At 36.5% G+C, this 14,834-nt stretch overlaps 4 protein-coding genes across 5 annotated transcripts; 3 read left to right on the top strand and 1 right to left on the bottom strand.

Moving 5' to 3' along the window:
- The first annotated feature begins 60 nt into the window (after nucleotides 1–60).
- Nucleotides 61–1,772, top strand: c1qc (complement component 1, q subcomponent, C chain). The gene is made up of 2 exons (XM_060891272.1): nucleotides 61–313; nucleotides 1,089–1,772. Exons 1-2 carry the CDS (start codon nucleotides 151–153, stop codon nucleotides 1,637–1,639), a joined length of 714 nt encoding a protein of 237 aa, XP_060747255.1. The 5' UTR covers nucleotides 61–150; the 3' UTR covers nucleotides 1,640–1,772.
- Nucleotides 1,773–3,876: 2,104 nt separating this feature from the next.
- Nucleotides 3,877–5,472, top strand: c1qb (complement component 1, q subcomponent, B chain). Of its 2 annotated transcripts, none has more exons than XM_060891379.1 (3): nucleotides 3,877–4,008; nucleotides 4,237–4,408; nucleotides 4,705–5,472. In XM_060891379.1, exons 1-3 carry the CDS (start codon nucleotides 4,006–4,008, stop codon nucleotides 5,247–5,249), a joined length of 720 nt encoding a protein of 239 aa, XP_060747362.1. In that variant the 5' UTR covers nucleotides 3,877–4,005; the 3' UTR covers nucleotides 5,250–5,472. The 2 variants fall into 2 exon arrangements, with proteins under 2 accessions (XP_060747362.1, XP_060747361.1); XM_060891378.1 differs by having other exon boundaries at nucleotides 3,945–4,008; nucleotides 4,222–4,408.
- Nucleotides 5,473–6,054: 582 nt separating this feature from the next.
- Nucleotides 6,055–9,542, top strand: si:dkeyp-69c1.9 (uncharacterized). The gene is made up of 5 exons (XM_060891573.1): nucleotides 6,055–6,306; nucleotides 7,190–7,348; nucleotides 8,116–8,238; nucleotides 8,855–9,340; nucleotides 9,417–9,542. Exons 2-4 carry the CDS (start codon nucleotides 7,198–7,200, stop codon nucleotides 9,109–9,111), a joined length of 531 nt encoding a protein of 176 aa, XP_060747556.1. The 5' UTR covers nucleotides 6,055–6,306; nucleotides 7,190–7,197; the 3' UTR covers nucleotides 9,112–9,340; nucleotides 9,417–9,542.
- Nucleotides 9,543–10,200: 658 nt separating this feature from the next.
- bud13 (BUD13 homolog) lies at nucleotides 10,201–13,934 on the bottom strand. Its single transcript, XM_060891284.1, has 8 exons — nucleotides 13,730–13,934; nucleotides 13,482–13,578; nucleotides 12,921–13,002; nucleotides 12,678–12,720; nucleotides 12,210–12,586; nucleotides 11,426–12,118; nucleotides 10,841–10,922; nucleotides 10,201–10,576 (listed from the first exon to the last, which is right to left on the bottom strand). Exons 1-8 carry the CDS (start codon nucleotides 13,873–13,875, stop codon nucleotides 10,483–10,485), a joined length of 1,614 nt encoding a protein of 537 aa, XP_060747267.1. The 5' UTR covers nucleotides 13,876–13,934; the 3' UTR covers nucleotides 10,201–10,482.
- Nucleotides 13,935–14,834: the final 900 nt, after the last annotated feature.

Genomic DNA, 14,834 nt, shown 5'->3' with positions numbered 1-14,834 from the left:
ATCTAAACAATGAACTGCTTAGACATAATTGAAACTACAAGCACTCGAGTGATCTAAAGGCGGTACTATGAGCAGTGCAGTTTTGAAAAGAGGAACACAGCCTCTTCAAAGCTTAGACTTATACAGCCAAGCTGATGTTCTGACTTAGCCATGTTTCAGCATAAACTTATATTTGGAGCTCTGTTGGCAGCATGGCTTTGTCCTTCAACCACTCAAGACACATGTCGTGCCGGGACACCTGGACTGCCAGGTATTCCCGGAATTCCTGGACATGATGGTAGAGATGGTGAGAAGGGAGAGAAAGGCGAGGCAGGTAAGTAATATATAATATAACTTTTTGTTTGGTTCTTTCTTCAAGAGATCAACACTTCATGTTTAACCTGTTAATAGGAATACTTATATCACCTTTTTTAAAAGGTTTTTAACAAATGTATACAAAATGTAATAAATAAGTAATAATAAATAAACAAACAAACAAAAAAATAAATAAATCTGCAGTGATAATTCAGTTCATTGTGACGGTCACTGTGGTTGTATATATTAGAAAGTGAGTTCTAAGGGATTTCTGAATGCTTTAGCTCAGAAGTGTCCAATTTTATCTTAAGGGTTGTAGTGAATTTAGGTTTTCAAATCCAAGCAGCAGCCAGACCTCATTCCACCTGTGAGTTTAGTTGAACTTGGCTTGCAATAGACTCAGGTGTTGTAAAGGAATTCTAATTTGAACTGTTTCTGACAGAGAAATCCTGTTTTAAATTTCCACTTAGAACCTTTTAGGAGTCATATACTTGTGAAAAAAGTGGGCTTTTTTTTAAGGCTTCTAGATTTCTAAAGCATTTCTAATGAACTCTTTATGAAACTCTTTCGAATACGTTTTAGGCTCCCTGTTCAGGGAGAATTCTCAAAAACCTTTTAGAACATCAAATAAAACCATTTTTTTGGATTGACACACAGATTCTACACATCAGAGTAGACTGGATGTCAGCTATAATTAGCCTTTTTTTATTCGAATTGTCATTAGAAATGTGCCTATTTTATGGAAGCTATTTTATTGAAGTATGTAGTTTAAAACAGTGTGTTTATCTCGACAGGGCGCACATTGGAGCTGGTGAATAAAGTTATCAAAGGGCAAAAGGGGGAACCTGGCGTCATAGGTTCTCCGGGAAAGAGGGGTACCCCTGGCAATCCTGGACCACCGGGACCACGGGGTGAGCATGGAGACGTAGGAGATCCAAGCGACTCTAAACCACAATCTGCGTTCTGTGTTTCTCGTGAAACCAAAGAATATCCAGCACCTAACACACCAGTAATCTTCCAAACAGTCATCACCAATATCAAAGACCACTTTATTGTTAGTGAGGGTAAATTTGTATGTCACATCCCTGGTACTTATTACTTTGTGTACCATGCAACATCCTATAAAAAGACACTTTGTGTTTCGCTCATGGTGGATGGAACTAAGAAGGCTAGCTTCTGCGACCACTTTCAAGATGAACTCAACGTAAGTTCAGGGGGAGTTGCTGTGTACCTGGAGCAGAACAGTTTGGTCTGGTTGGAAGTTAATGATAGGCTAAATGGCATGTATGCAGCTGGAGATTGTTGCAACAGTGTCTTCTCTGGTTTCCTGCTTTATGCACACTGAGGGAGATCTAGTGTTTTTACAAAACATACCAGATAACAACAAGTTTTACAGTTACATGCAATATCTGTACAATCAAGAGCACCAAATGTATTTCTGATCTCTGTGCAACTAATAAAATTATACTCGGGCAAAATATTTTGCTTTGTTTGTTTTCAAGCATGTCTCCAGTATGTCACTTTCAAAGCATATGTACAAAATTAATAAAATTCAATTAACTCAATAAACCTGTTTAAGTTGCATCCATTCAAATTCACAAACGTCCCACCTCTTTCTGGCATTGTACTAAAATATGACTCCCGGACATACCATAAACCTCCGCTTGTGCAAACGCATCACACACACACACACACACACACACACACACACACACACACACACACACAGGTTAATACAGCCATTCATCAATCTGTTTTACACACAGCAAGCACCAAACTCAAATACTGAAGTGTAATATAACACTGAATCTATTAACACAAATTTTAGTAGTTTGGATAAAGGGAAAAGAAAACACGTGGCAGCTGCTGGGAATTTGACAGTATTAGGAATAAAGTTATCAAGCTGCCAAAGCAAAACTGTTGAATGAATATATCCTGCTAAACGAAAATGTAGGATGAGTGTGTTGTAGACGTCTTAATTAGTGCAAGCAGTGTTTTGTAGTGAAGTACTGTTTAATATTTCCCATTGCAGTTCCATTTGAATTCCACTTGATTCCATTTGATATTTAATCACATGAAGTCCAATTCAATTTGAGGTTTTCAAAATGAATATTACCTTCGATATAAAAGGTGTTCCCAGTTCCCAGTCTTTTAAGTCTTACTGAGGCCATCAGGGTATGTGCCATGATACCAGAAACCACATGAATGAACAAAATCTGACAATAATAACTGATAAGTCTAGTCAGCAAACTCGTGTTTTTCAATCAGTTAACGCGACTCAACAATAACATGCTGCATATGTGACTTTAGAATTATTTATCGCAAAATATGACTTTTCGATACTGACATTTTTTTTAAAAGTTCACACAAAAATAGCTTATTCAGCTGATTTGGTTTATGGCAATAAGTTGTGTAAACAAATAATAATAGAACACGAGTATCTCTTGGCCACCTTAATTTTGTCAAAGTAGTTCTCAGAGGAAGAAAGGTTGGAGACCCATGCTCTATATACAATATTCTAAAATGTAGAGCCCTTTTTCATTGTCTTTCCTGGGGAGCCCATAAAGGTACTCTAGTGTTTCCCTCTCAGAAAGCATTCCAGATAGAGCAAGACTTTGGAAGCTATGGACCCTTAATTCTCCAATAAACCCTTTGGGAACTAATTGTGTACAGAACTCTTTGCTATTACCTTGATTTAATGAAGAGCACAAATACACACACACACACATGCATAAATTAAACACAACATGGTGTGTGTGAACAACATAGTGGTTCCCAGTTAGTAAGGGCTCTGGGGGGAAACCATTAACAGAGCATTCAGACTGGAAGCTAAAGCTTGCTAATTATCCAATAAACCCTTAAGAAATCATTTTCTTTAGAAGATACGATTTCTAGAAGCTAAGAAGTATTAAAACTAAGAACTAGCTATTAAACAAACCTTAAATGAACCCTTGAAGAACCCTTTCTTTCATGTAGAACAGTAAATATTTTCTTGGATGTTGTAAAAGGCACCAATAAACACTAATGTTAAAAAAAAATAATAATAATAATAAAAATAAATAAAATAATAATAATAATAATAATAATAATAATAATAATAATAATAATAAAACAAATAAAAAATAAAAAAGATCAAAAAGATCTAAAAGATTTAAATGTTCATTTGTTCCTATGGAGAAATCTTTCAAGGTTCTATGCAGAACATACAGAGCTATGTTCTCTCATAGCTCTTACTATGCAAAGACCTATTGGGAAAAAAAGCCTTTTTCTTAACAACCTTTTTCTGCTATAATTAATGCAAATATATCTTGATAAAAATTACATAATATTAGCTAATGGCATTAGCATTTAATTAGCATTAATTACAAATTATCATTTAATACTAAAACAACACAAGGGATCTAAAATCTTGCAAATCTTGTAATGTTTTTTGCACAAGATGTTCCTTTTAGTCCACATGTCTGTAATCTGCTAATGCAAGCAAAAAAATATTAAATTAAATCTATTTTTCGATGTTACTCAATCTAGGATTGATACATTGCTGAACATGCATTTCACTACTTCCTCTTCGATGTTGTGCAATGCTGATGTTCTGCATTTGAAAGAGGAAAGAAAACTGGTATGCCTTCAGGTGGGAAATGGGTGTGATTTATCTCTCACACTTGAGGCTGTCGCTGATTTTTCAAGCACTTGCAAACATTTCTTGAAACAATGGTAAGAAAATTTCATCTTCATGCTGTGTAATTGAGATATATATACAAAAATGTTTTAATACCTGAAGGTTTGTTAGCAAAATTTGATTGTTATAAAAATTATTTTGTTATTTATTATTATTATTATTATTATTATTATTATTAGTAGTAGTAGTAGTAGTAGTAGTAGTAGTAGTAGTAGTAGTAGTAGTAATAGTAGTAATAATAGTAGTAGTTTTTTAAATTGCAGGTATCCTTGTCGGTGTACGCGCTTCTACCTGTCAGCGTTTTGCTATGGGTTGTGACCCCATCTGTCTCAGACAAATGTGATGGCCACACTGGTTTCCCTGGTGTGCCTGGCATCCCAGGAACTCCTGGTATAAATGGAAATAATGGACCAAAGGGGAAACAAGGAGATCCTGGTAAAAAGATTTTAATTAAACAAGATATATTTTTTTTGTTAAACTTTAAAACAGTGTTTGAAGACAGTATAGTCTCTTTATATCTTAAACTTAAACAAAGTAATAATTTATCATGCCGTTTAAGAAATTTCAAAGAGTTATACAGTACTATATATAGTATGTATGTTTGAGTGTGAATATTTAATTATTGCATAATAATACAGCTACTTTCTCCTGATAGCTGTTGTGCTTTAGCTAAACAGAAAACTGTCTCAGCTCAAGAAAAGTAACTCTCTATGATATCTATTTCCATGCAGGTGATGATACATATCCGGTAAAGGGAGCCAAGGGTGAACTGGGTGTTCCTGGACGCCCCGGTAGACCTGGCCTCAAGGGGGGTGTAGGGGAACCTGGTCCACCAGGACCAAAGGGACCAAAGGGTCCAAAGGGACCTTTTCAATTGACCTCAGATGTTAATCCCATTTTTTTCTCTAATAAAAGAAGAAGTTCCAGAACATCTATATCGCAAAATAGAATCGTTGAATTTGATGAGCCAGTGTCTCCTGAGAAAGCTGGTATTAGTCTAAACAATGGTCTTTTCACAGCCACACAACCAGGTTTTTATTACTTCGTGTACCATGTGTCTGCATTGCAGACTGCTTGCTTGTGTATAAAGAAGATGGATAAAGTGGTGTTGAATTTATGTGATTTTTCTCAAGGAGTGCTGCTGACTTCTGGGTCTGTGGTCCTGGACCTGAAGCTAGCGGACACTGTTGGTGTGTATGTGTGCACGAAATTGAGTCAGATCATCAGTACAGATACTGATAGCACGTTCACTGGCTTCCTGCTATTCCCTTCATAAATATTCAGAATTTTATTATCTCAGCTAATTAATCTTACATAAAACAATTCACTGATAATTTCTGGGTTCTTTTTGCTTTTTTCCCAATACTTTCCAGTATCTAATGTTACGTTTTGTAATGAACAAATGGAACAGAACTGTTGCAAACATACCTGTATAATCACATGACTGACCATTTAATGGAAACAAAAATAAAGTTGCAATAAACAGAACTAAAACTCTGTAGGCTGAAATGTTCTTGAACTCCTAGGCAGGTTATAATCACATGCTGACACAAATGGGATGCACAATTAGTAAATGAAATTAAAATTAAAAATGTGGTGCAAATGTTTTTTTTTATCTTTCTTTAGTCCTGCTAGCCACACTGATGACAATTTATTGCACATCAAAATTTGTGCATCTTGCACATTCTGAAAACTAGGTATAAAACATTTGGAAAACCAAAGCAATTATTTTGTTTTTAGTATACACTGAAGACATTTGGGTTTGACACATGTGGGTCTGATATCTAAACAGAAAATTTTACACACACCAGTTTTGCTACCTTCACAGATTAATGTCTAGTAGCAGATGTTGGAATTATCTTAAATAACAATTAAAAAGCAACAAAAATCTGTAAAAGAAATATGACAATGCTTACTATAATTGAAATGAGAGATTTATAATGAACTTGCAATTCTGCTGTAATTATAGTTTATGGTATATTATTATTATTATTATTATTATTATTACTATGCAGTGTTACATGTATTACCTCTTAGCGTGTCTAAGTGACTGTGCGTGTCATAACGAACATTAAATTCACACTAAAATAAAACTCGAATACAGTTAGTAACTTGGAGTCATTCACACCCTGCTGTGGGTCTCATTGTCCTTTAGCTAATTCACTCACTCAAAAGGCTTTTGAAAAGAATAGACCAACCATGGCAACCACCATCAACTAAGGCTTACAGAAGATTTCTATCAAGCCTGTTGTGAGAATGTAAGAAAAACTGAGCTGCTGAAGGCTACTAGAACAGCGTGAATCTCATAGAATTACAAATCAACCGCACTGAAGGTGAGCATTTATTTGCATTAATAAACAGAAAAAGTTTGTTAAAAGTAACACAGGACTACTGATCAGTTTTCAGACATATACAGCATTATTTTCTTAGGTATTAACAAAGCCGGGTCTAAATTCACTATATAAACTGTTTTATACACAGCTTTATATATAGAAGAAGTAAAAAAGTTTTACTCAACATTTATGCTATTATCTTGAGCCAACGTTACAGAAACTTAGGGTTTATTTCACAGCAGTAAGGCAATTAGCTTCAAATTATATCTTAACATGTAAAAATATAGTTGTTTTCGGTATTAAAGTGATATTTTTGGATGGGAAAACCATTAAAACCTCTAATTTAACACCCAGACCCATGTTATGGTTACCAAGATCCCTGAATGGCTAGTCTATGTATGGTGAGCTTATGTTATGTATGGCGAGTTAGTTATGTTCAACATAGCCACATGGTATTGATTGTCATATGTACATGCTATGGGTGATGTACAGTATGTAACGTAACAGGTGTTGGGATTCAGAACAAGTAGCATTCATGTAACAGCAGCACCACTCATGCTGCAATATCCACCACTTTAAAATCCACTTTAAATCAACCATCTACCATTAAAGACAATTTCAAGTTAATCTCTGTGCTTCTAAGGTGTGAAAGTTGATATACAGTGACTGCACTACAAATAATGCTGTGTAGTGAAGTATCCAGACATTGCTGTTTACTGAGTATTTTAGCTACACACCAAAATGACTAACAGTCATACTGTGCTCTATATGGCATTTAGAGAGTGGTTCAGGATGCAACATGGCAACCTAATTACTACAAACAGCATGCTGTACAGTAAATGGTTAATTTCTACTAACATACAGTTTTATCTCTTTAATGCAGAAAAAGTAATGACAATGCAGAAAAGACCACTTAGAAAGTTATGCCCACTTCCTCCCCATGGCCATGATTTGCGATTTGGATTGATGCATCTTATGAACGATCAAAGAATAAAGCCCTTGCAAGCGTTCCCTCAGGTGGGGGAGCTTCCTCCTGTCGCAGGTAAAATGCTAAAAATGCAAAACAAAAATTGTAATAAATGATAAAATTTATTATTAACCAAGACGAGTTTGAATTTCTGTAGTTTTTTTGACCCAGAGCTACATTTAGCTGAATTTGGCTAACAATCATCAGAGCCATCATGTAGATTGCTTAACTAAATAAACACACACTCACCTCAAACTAAAAAATTCTTGTAGTGTCTCACACTTAATGGCAGTTAACTCTTCAGTCCAAAGACAGTGTTAGAAACAGTCCTAGCCAAAAGAACATCCTATACATCTTTCTTTCTTTGGTGTGTAAGGGTTTTATAGGATGTGTAATAGTATACACAGATAATAATAAAGTTTCATTTATATAGGTAATGTTTTTTAATGCTTTTGTTGCTAATTTATGAACCTATTTGTGTACAAATTAGCCAAAAATGCTGCATGATTAGCTTTCCTTGTTTGTTAGCAACGAATAATATTTCTCAAAATAATAACAATTTGTCTCAAAATAATTCACTTTGAAGAAATTATTGAAGCTCTGGGATGTATAAAGAGAAATGATTATAGGTGAAATAGACTTCCATTACTACAATCAGTACTAAATTCAAGACAGAAGGTCTTAGCTGATAGCTGTACATTTAATGTTAGCTATATTAATTCTTCACATAGTCAGTTGTTGTTGAAAGAAAAACTAGTATAGAGAACATTCACTGTAATTTGTGGCATTAATATAAAATAAACTAAAATCAACTCATTCTGAATGTCTTATTTCTCTGTCAGGTTTATTGCTCTATCCAGATAAGCATGAGAAGATGGTAACAACATCAGAAATAGCTTTTGGTCCCAAACCTTATGCCAGGACTGAACCAAAGAAGATGCTAAAGTGTAGTCTGACTCTAGAGGGTGAGGCTGATTCCTATATGAGTAATAGGCCTTATTTATCAAGTTGGATGTGAACAAATTTATCTGTAGGCTGTTATGTAGAAAAAGAAATTTGGTCCAGCTATGGACTCACCTATGTGAACGTCAACAATAAGTGTAACCGGTGACAAGTTACTGTCATTTTATATATGGACTATGCTGTCTAGTTTTAACTGCTAATTCATTTCACGCACAAGTTATTCAAAAATGTTTTGAAACTCAGATTTGGTATTAATTATTTGTACAGAAAGTATTTCTAAAAGAAATACTTGAACTAATGAAATAAAACTAGATATACTGTACAATTAAGGCAAAAGTAATGGTACTCTAATAACAGGAGGAAGAGGTAGTGTCAATCTAATTCTAGGCGACACCAACTTTAAATGGTGAAGTAGTGGATTTCTGTGTGTATATTGCCTTTGATGGAGTTTTGTGTATGCCAATTTATTTAAATAAGCTTTTCCTCTTTTATTTACCCACATGCATAAGTACAAAGAGATGACCTTAGCATAAAATTGCTAGATGAGGCCCAAGTGCATTAATACACTTCTGGCTGGCCAAAATAACTAACACACTACTGAATTAAACACTACTGCAGGAGATCAAAGCTACATAACAACCAACCAAGAGGCTTTTCCAGCTCAGGCTTTACACTGTGATTCGTTGATGAGAAAAAGTTCAGTTAGACGTGAAAGGACTCCACAAGCACACTACCAAACACACTACCAGCAGAGCTTCGTCCGACCGCAGTGCATTTACGGGAGGAGACTTCAAGCGCTGCCCCGTCCTGATAACCTTGCTATCAACCCAGCACTGAGGCAAGAAACTATCATAAACATCTCATATGCTGGATAGGATCGTATTTAGGAACCCATTCCCATTTAACTGTTATGTATCATGTATGTTTTATACTTTGATGATCTAAAAATAATAATGCAATAAAATGCCTTCTTGTAGGGCTGACTTCAAGACAGTCCAAATGCAGACCTACCCAGGATGGGACATCTCTCTTCACTCTCGTCCTCTTCCGGTTATAATGAAGGAGCAACTGTCACTAAAAGAGCAGCCACCCACTGCAAAAATAGTATGTGTATTCTGTGATGTTTTGTTTTTTTGTCTATTTATGATATAAGCTTGACATGATGTTCTTCTTCTCTCAGCTGATCTGACAACGTCCAGTCTGTCTATCAGAACCATGGACTGAAGAAAGATTTGGACCACTCACTACTGCTGCTTTACCTAAGTCACTATCAGATCTAGCACACTGTTCGAAGGCATGATCGGGCGAAAAACCAACTTACACAGTTGTCCACTTGTTCAAAAGAATTATTCAACATTTGATTCATATGCTAATGTTTGAAGTTATGAAGAAGCTTAAGTTTTAATCAAATTCATAAGCACAAATTCATAATGCGTTGTAAGCAATCATTATTCACCCCAAACAGATGGTACATATTTAGAAGTGTAAATATCTCTATTCTACGTTTCTGATAGAAGCTTTTGGAGGAAGAGGAGCCCCGATGGTAAAAAAGCCACCAAAGTGTGCTGAAGAAAATTGTGACTTCAAATGTCTGTCACATAAATAACTATGTTTTATTAATGTTTATGAAGTATGTTAAGTCACATATGTCTTAAAATCACATAAGCATGTGTATGTGTTACCTTATCTCTGAAGATCTACATGTGATGCTTGTGTAATTATGATGGTGTGCATGTGTACTCTTCATGTCTTGGTTGGTCGGCTACACCTGGGGTGAACAATTGTGTGGTCACAGACTCCTAAAATATCTAACGCAACAGGTCACAACAGTACAACATTTGGTGAAGAGCACCCTCTTGTGCTTAATTAGTTAGTCTCTATTATATTTCCAAGAAAAAGATCCTTCAGCAAACACCAAGGATGTTAAGTACACCAACCATCTGTTAAAATCATGAGACATAAGATGTTACGAAAACAACATTTAATAAACCTCACAAAGTAAAACAGATACACATATACAACTGCAGAAGTCCTTAAAACTCACAATATGTACTGTGTGTTTTGGTCAATCGCCGTGGTTGATAGTTAATGACGTTTTCATCATTTAAGGAGGTCCATTTATACAACCTGGTCCATGCCGTTGAATTAGAGAAACATGTACAAACACACGCACTTTATGCACGCACGCACACACACGGACGCACTTACACACACGCACGCACTTACACACGTGTCCAGATAAGTGTTTACATGTCCTCCACACTCCATTTGTACGCTTCCTCTTGCACAGCTTTTTTTTCTGCTATTCTGCTGAAGCGCTTCTGCTCAAATCCGTTAGACCTAAAAATCACGAAATGAAATGTTTTTTTAAAAAGAAAAATAAAAAGAAAAGAAAAATGTGCCTCAGGCCTATGTATTGTTGGATAGACCAGAATATTCACAATGTTGTTTCCTTCATATGTACAACTACATTATACCATAGTGCCGTATTCTAGAATCTGACTACAAGTAATTCTTTAATAAATAGAAAATTATAATACGTGTTTTATTCCTGACATCATCAATTGTCAACAACAACAAATTAAAAAAAAAAAAGAGATGTACCTGTCTACTCCGTCCCAGCGATATCCCGGCATGATGTTGAAGCGATTTGGGGGTGGAGGTGGACCCCGATAACGAGGTTGATCTACATTTAAAAAAATAAATTAATAAACAAACAAAAAAACAGATCAGTATTTTAGCAATTAATAACATTAATATAGTTAGAACATTATACATAATTATTAAAATTTAAATACTGTAGTGAACATGAAACAAAGTCTAAATGACTAAATTGAGGCAATAGCTCCTGACCAGCAGTGAGGAACAAGTTCTACACAAGTTTTACACAAGTTCTAGGCTTTCAGCTACTTTAGAACTGTGTGGATTTTTTCGGTCCTGGACCTTCACGACTGAAACTGAGGACCACCAGTTTAGCAGAAATAACAAGGGTCTGATATAAAATGATTCAGGATGCTGCTGGCTTTCAGTGGGAGATGATTTTACCGCTGTTAGGATAAGCATACAGAGAGATTTAGCTGCTTATGTACATGCACTTGGAGCATCTCAGAGAGCGGAAAAAGGGTTCGACCAAGCTGTTACTTCATTAATGAAGGCTTTATTAGTGTCTGTGGGTTTTACTGCTCTAACCTTTGAGGCCTGTGGTTTTTGCATTCTTCTCCTTCTTCTTCCGCAGAAGTGCAGCCATCGGGTCTCCATCTCTCTCCTGCTCCCTCAGCATCTTGTCCAGGTCTTCATCATCAATGTGACGTGCCAGCGGCTTCTGAGCCTCTCTGAGTGCATCAGCCACATTCTGCTCCTGCAACTGCCTCTGAACCAGTCCTTTGCCCCACTGTGCATATTTCTCATCTTTCTCTGCCTTCTCCCCCGCTTTCCTGCTCTGTTCGGCACGCTCAGTCTCAAGGTCACGCTTCTTTCCTGTTTTATCTCTAAAAACAGTCGCTGCGTTACGGGACTCCTCTTCAAGCGGGCGGTTGTGTTTTTCCCTCCTGCGCATTTCCTCCTGCTCTTTCCGTAGTGTTTCAGAAGACACCAGACCAGCAGCTCCACCGGATAACATCTGAGGCTCGTTCTGTGCAGCAGGAACGCGAGCGCGACGAGGAGGAGAGAGATCTGAGTCTGATTCACGCTTATGCTGTGGCCTCTTCCTGGGAGGAGAGAGGTCAGAATCTGACCCCCTGCCTCCCTGTGCCCTTTTCCTTGGGGGAGACAGATCAGAGTCAGAGTCCCGTCTGGTGTTAGGGCCTCTTCGTGCTGGGGACAGGTCTGAGTCTGGGACACGACCACCTGAAGATGATTTTGACTTTGCTCTCTGTGGAGAATCTGTAAAATAGACAGAGCATATTCTATATGTTTATTAAGCACAAATCATGAGGGTGAGATGTGTGGATGAGAAATCTCCTCATTTCTGTACCTTTATGATGGTGTTTTTGTGTTTTACGTGGAGAAGAAGGTGATGAGGGGTCATGCCATCTGGATTTGGCATTGGTTCTGTGTCTGGGAGGTGAAAGGTGTGGAGAATCCTGGCGAGATTTCCTCTTAGCTGGGAGATCAGGAGAGTCATGACGAGATTTCCTTTTGGGGGAAAGATCAGGAGAGTCATGACGAGATTTCCTTTTGGGGGAAAGATCAGGAGAGTCATGACGAGATTTCCTCTTAGGAGAGAGATCAGGAGAGTCATGACGAGATTTCCTCTTAGGAGAGAGATCAGGAGAGTCATGGCGTGTTCCCCTTCCTGGAGAACTATCAGGAGAATCATGTCGAGTGCTTCTATTCCCTTTGATCTCTGAGCTTGAATAAGTGTGAGATACAGAACATTAAATCTTTACATTCATTGCTGATAGTATAAAGTTATCTATTTAAAACAAACAAAATCAATTACCTTGTTTCTGAATGCAGGATTTCTTGAGATTCGTCATTTGTGGCTTTGACATGGGAAAAAAAGACAAAATACACATACTTTTGTAGAAGTAAAGATTTAAAGCTTTGAATCACAATATTTTAGGAAAATAATCAAATACATGGTGTGCTGTAGTGCTGATTATTTTTGTATAAGTGCAGAATTGAGAACTATCTTTATACAATGGTACAAATATGACAATAAGTTAAATCTTTAATATCTCACCTCCAAGCACTTTCCACTTGTTAGTTCTGAAGATTTCAAGTTGCTTGACTTCGTCCGGACGCTCGTCTATTATTTCTGCTATCTGAAGTAACAAAGAATCAAAATAAATGCAATTCACAGCACAAGCTTATTTTTTATAGCATAGCAAGTAAAATCAGTGTGTCTAAATTTTTTTATTTGTTTTAGTTCTATAAATTGACATCAGACGATAAGGAAAAACGAGGAAAAACTCAGAACAGGAATCATTTTTAATCTAAAACACAAGGCTCTATTTCACTACACTCCCATGTATTTCAGATCTTTCTCATTAAGTGATTTCAGGTCATGCTCCAGGCTGCTACTGTATTTGACCTGGACATTTTGATGGATTTATTTTACAGTAGTCTGTATACTGTATTCTATTCTTGAGCTTTGAGCTATTTAGACGGGGTCAGTGTAACTGTATTGTGGCATAAATATACACAATCAAAACTAAATGTATAGTATTGTAAAACCCGCCAAAACTGTGCAAGAGCAGAACAACCAGTAGCTGAACCGCCTTCATATTTAAATGGTAGTTACCACAGGTGCCTCCTCCTCCTCATCTTCATCCTTGTTCTCCTTCTCATGGTTCATAGCCAGTTCCCTCCAGTCAATGTCATCATCAACAATTTTCATCCTGCAAAGTTTAACACTCTATCAAACCATTTTAAATGTTACGTCTGTTTAGTTCGGCCACCTGCAAACACACTGTTATTGTAAATATCCACATGCTAAGCTAACTTTGTGCAGCTACAGCCAGTGATATAGACAATTCCATTTATATTTACCCTCTCCCGGCGGGTTTAGGACGTTTTTTCTTAACTTTCTTCTCTTTTGACTTCTTGCCATCTTCACTGTTTGATAAATAGCGCTTTAAATACTCCGCTTTTGAAATAGTAGTACTTGCGCTTATTGCGCCCTTGGAGGCAGACATTTTGTTTTGGCGTTCACTAAATTCCAGGGGTTTCGTTACCACGACGTAAAGTGGGCGTGTTTCCGGAGGTCTTGGAAAAACGCCCTCTTTCCAAAAAAAAAAAAAAAAAGAGCATACTACGAAGGACAAAACAGTCAAAAATATAGATTTATTTTAGAAAACAAATAAACAACCAAAAACTACGGTTATGGTTAGGGTTAGGGTTAGATTATGAAATAGGCCACGCCTACCCGATGACGCAATATCTGTTACGCTGTTCTGAAATCCCTGGAAATAAGTGCCCGCCTTTTGTTTTGGACTACGTCACCAGAAGGGTAGCACAGAGGGCCAAACAAGCACAGCGCAATATTCGCGAAAGGAATTGAGTGATCACCACAAAGCCAAAACCTCACAAGTCACTGCTAGTTTTGAAAGTTGAAATTCAGGCTGATTGATAAAGAAACTATCAGTTCCTCAAGACCTCACATGCTCAATTGTTTTTACTATATAAATAAATTTTACAATGTAAATGAGTTTTACTGCACTTTATTTGTCACCATGTTAAACAATTAAACATGCTACCTTTATGTTTTTCTACTTGATCCATCTTTTGTAACATCTTTTGTAACATTAGTATTAAAATCCATATAGTAATTGTCAGCTTAAAATAGACCTCTCATTCTATCAGATCATTATATTATGATTTGTAATTCATGATCATACTCTACGTTGTCTGTGTTTCCTGCCTTTTATTTTTAAATTAAGCTTGAGGATCAGTTACACTGAATGAGGTTCAATATCTGTCATTCAGGGTCAAAAAATTTAACAATTTACCTTTTATTACTTGAGGATAATTTTTTTCTGGGTTGTTTTGTATGTGTGTAATGTTTAAATTATATTGTTTTTCTTTAAACACGTAAACTGTTCAAATTTTTTATAAAGCTCCACCTGCCATTCAAATGTTATATTTTATCGAATCA

This window comes from Tachysurus vachellii, chromosome 17 (genome assembly GCF_030014155.1).
Source record: "Tachysurus vachellii isolate PV-2020 chromosome 17, HZAU_Pvac_v1, whole genome shotgun sequence".
Classification (NCBI taxonomy): Eukaryota; Metazoa; Chordata; class Actinopteri; order Siluriformes; family Bagridae; genus Tachysurus; species Tachysurus vachellii.
The sequence above is the reverse complement of the archived record's forward strand: the minus strand, read 5'-3'. Positions and strand labels throughout refer to the sequence as shown.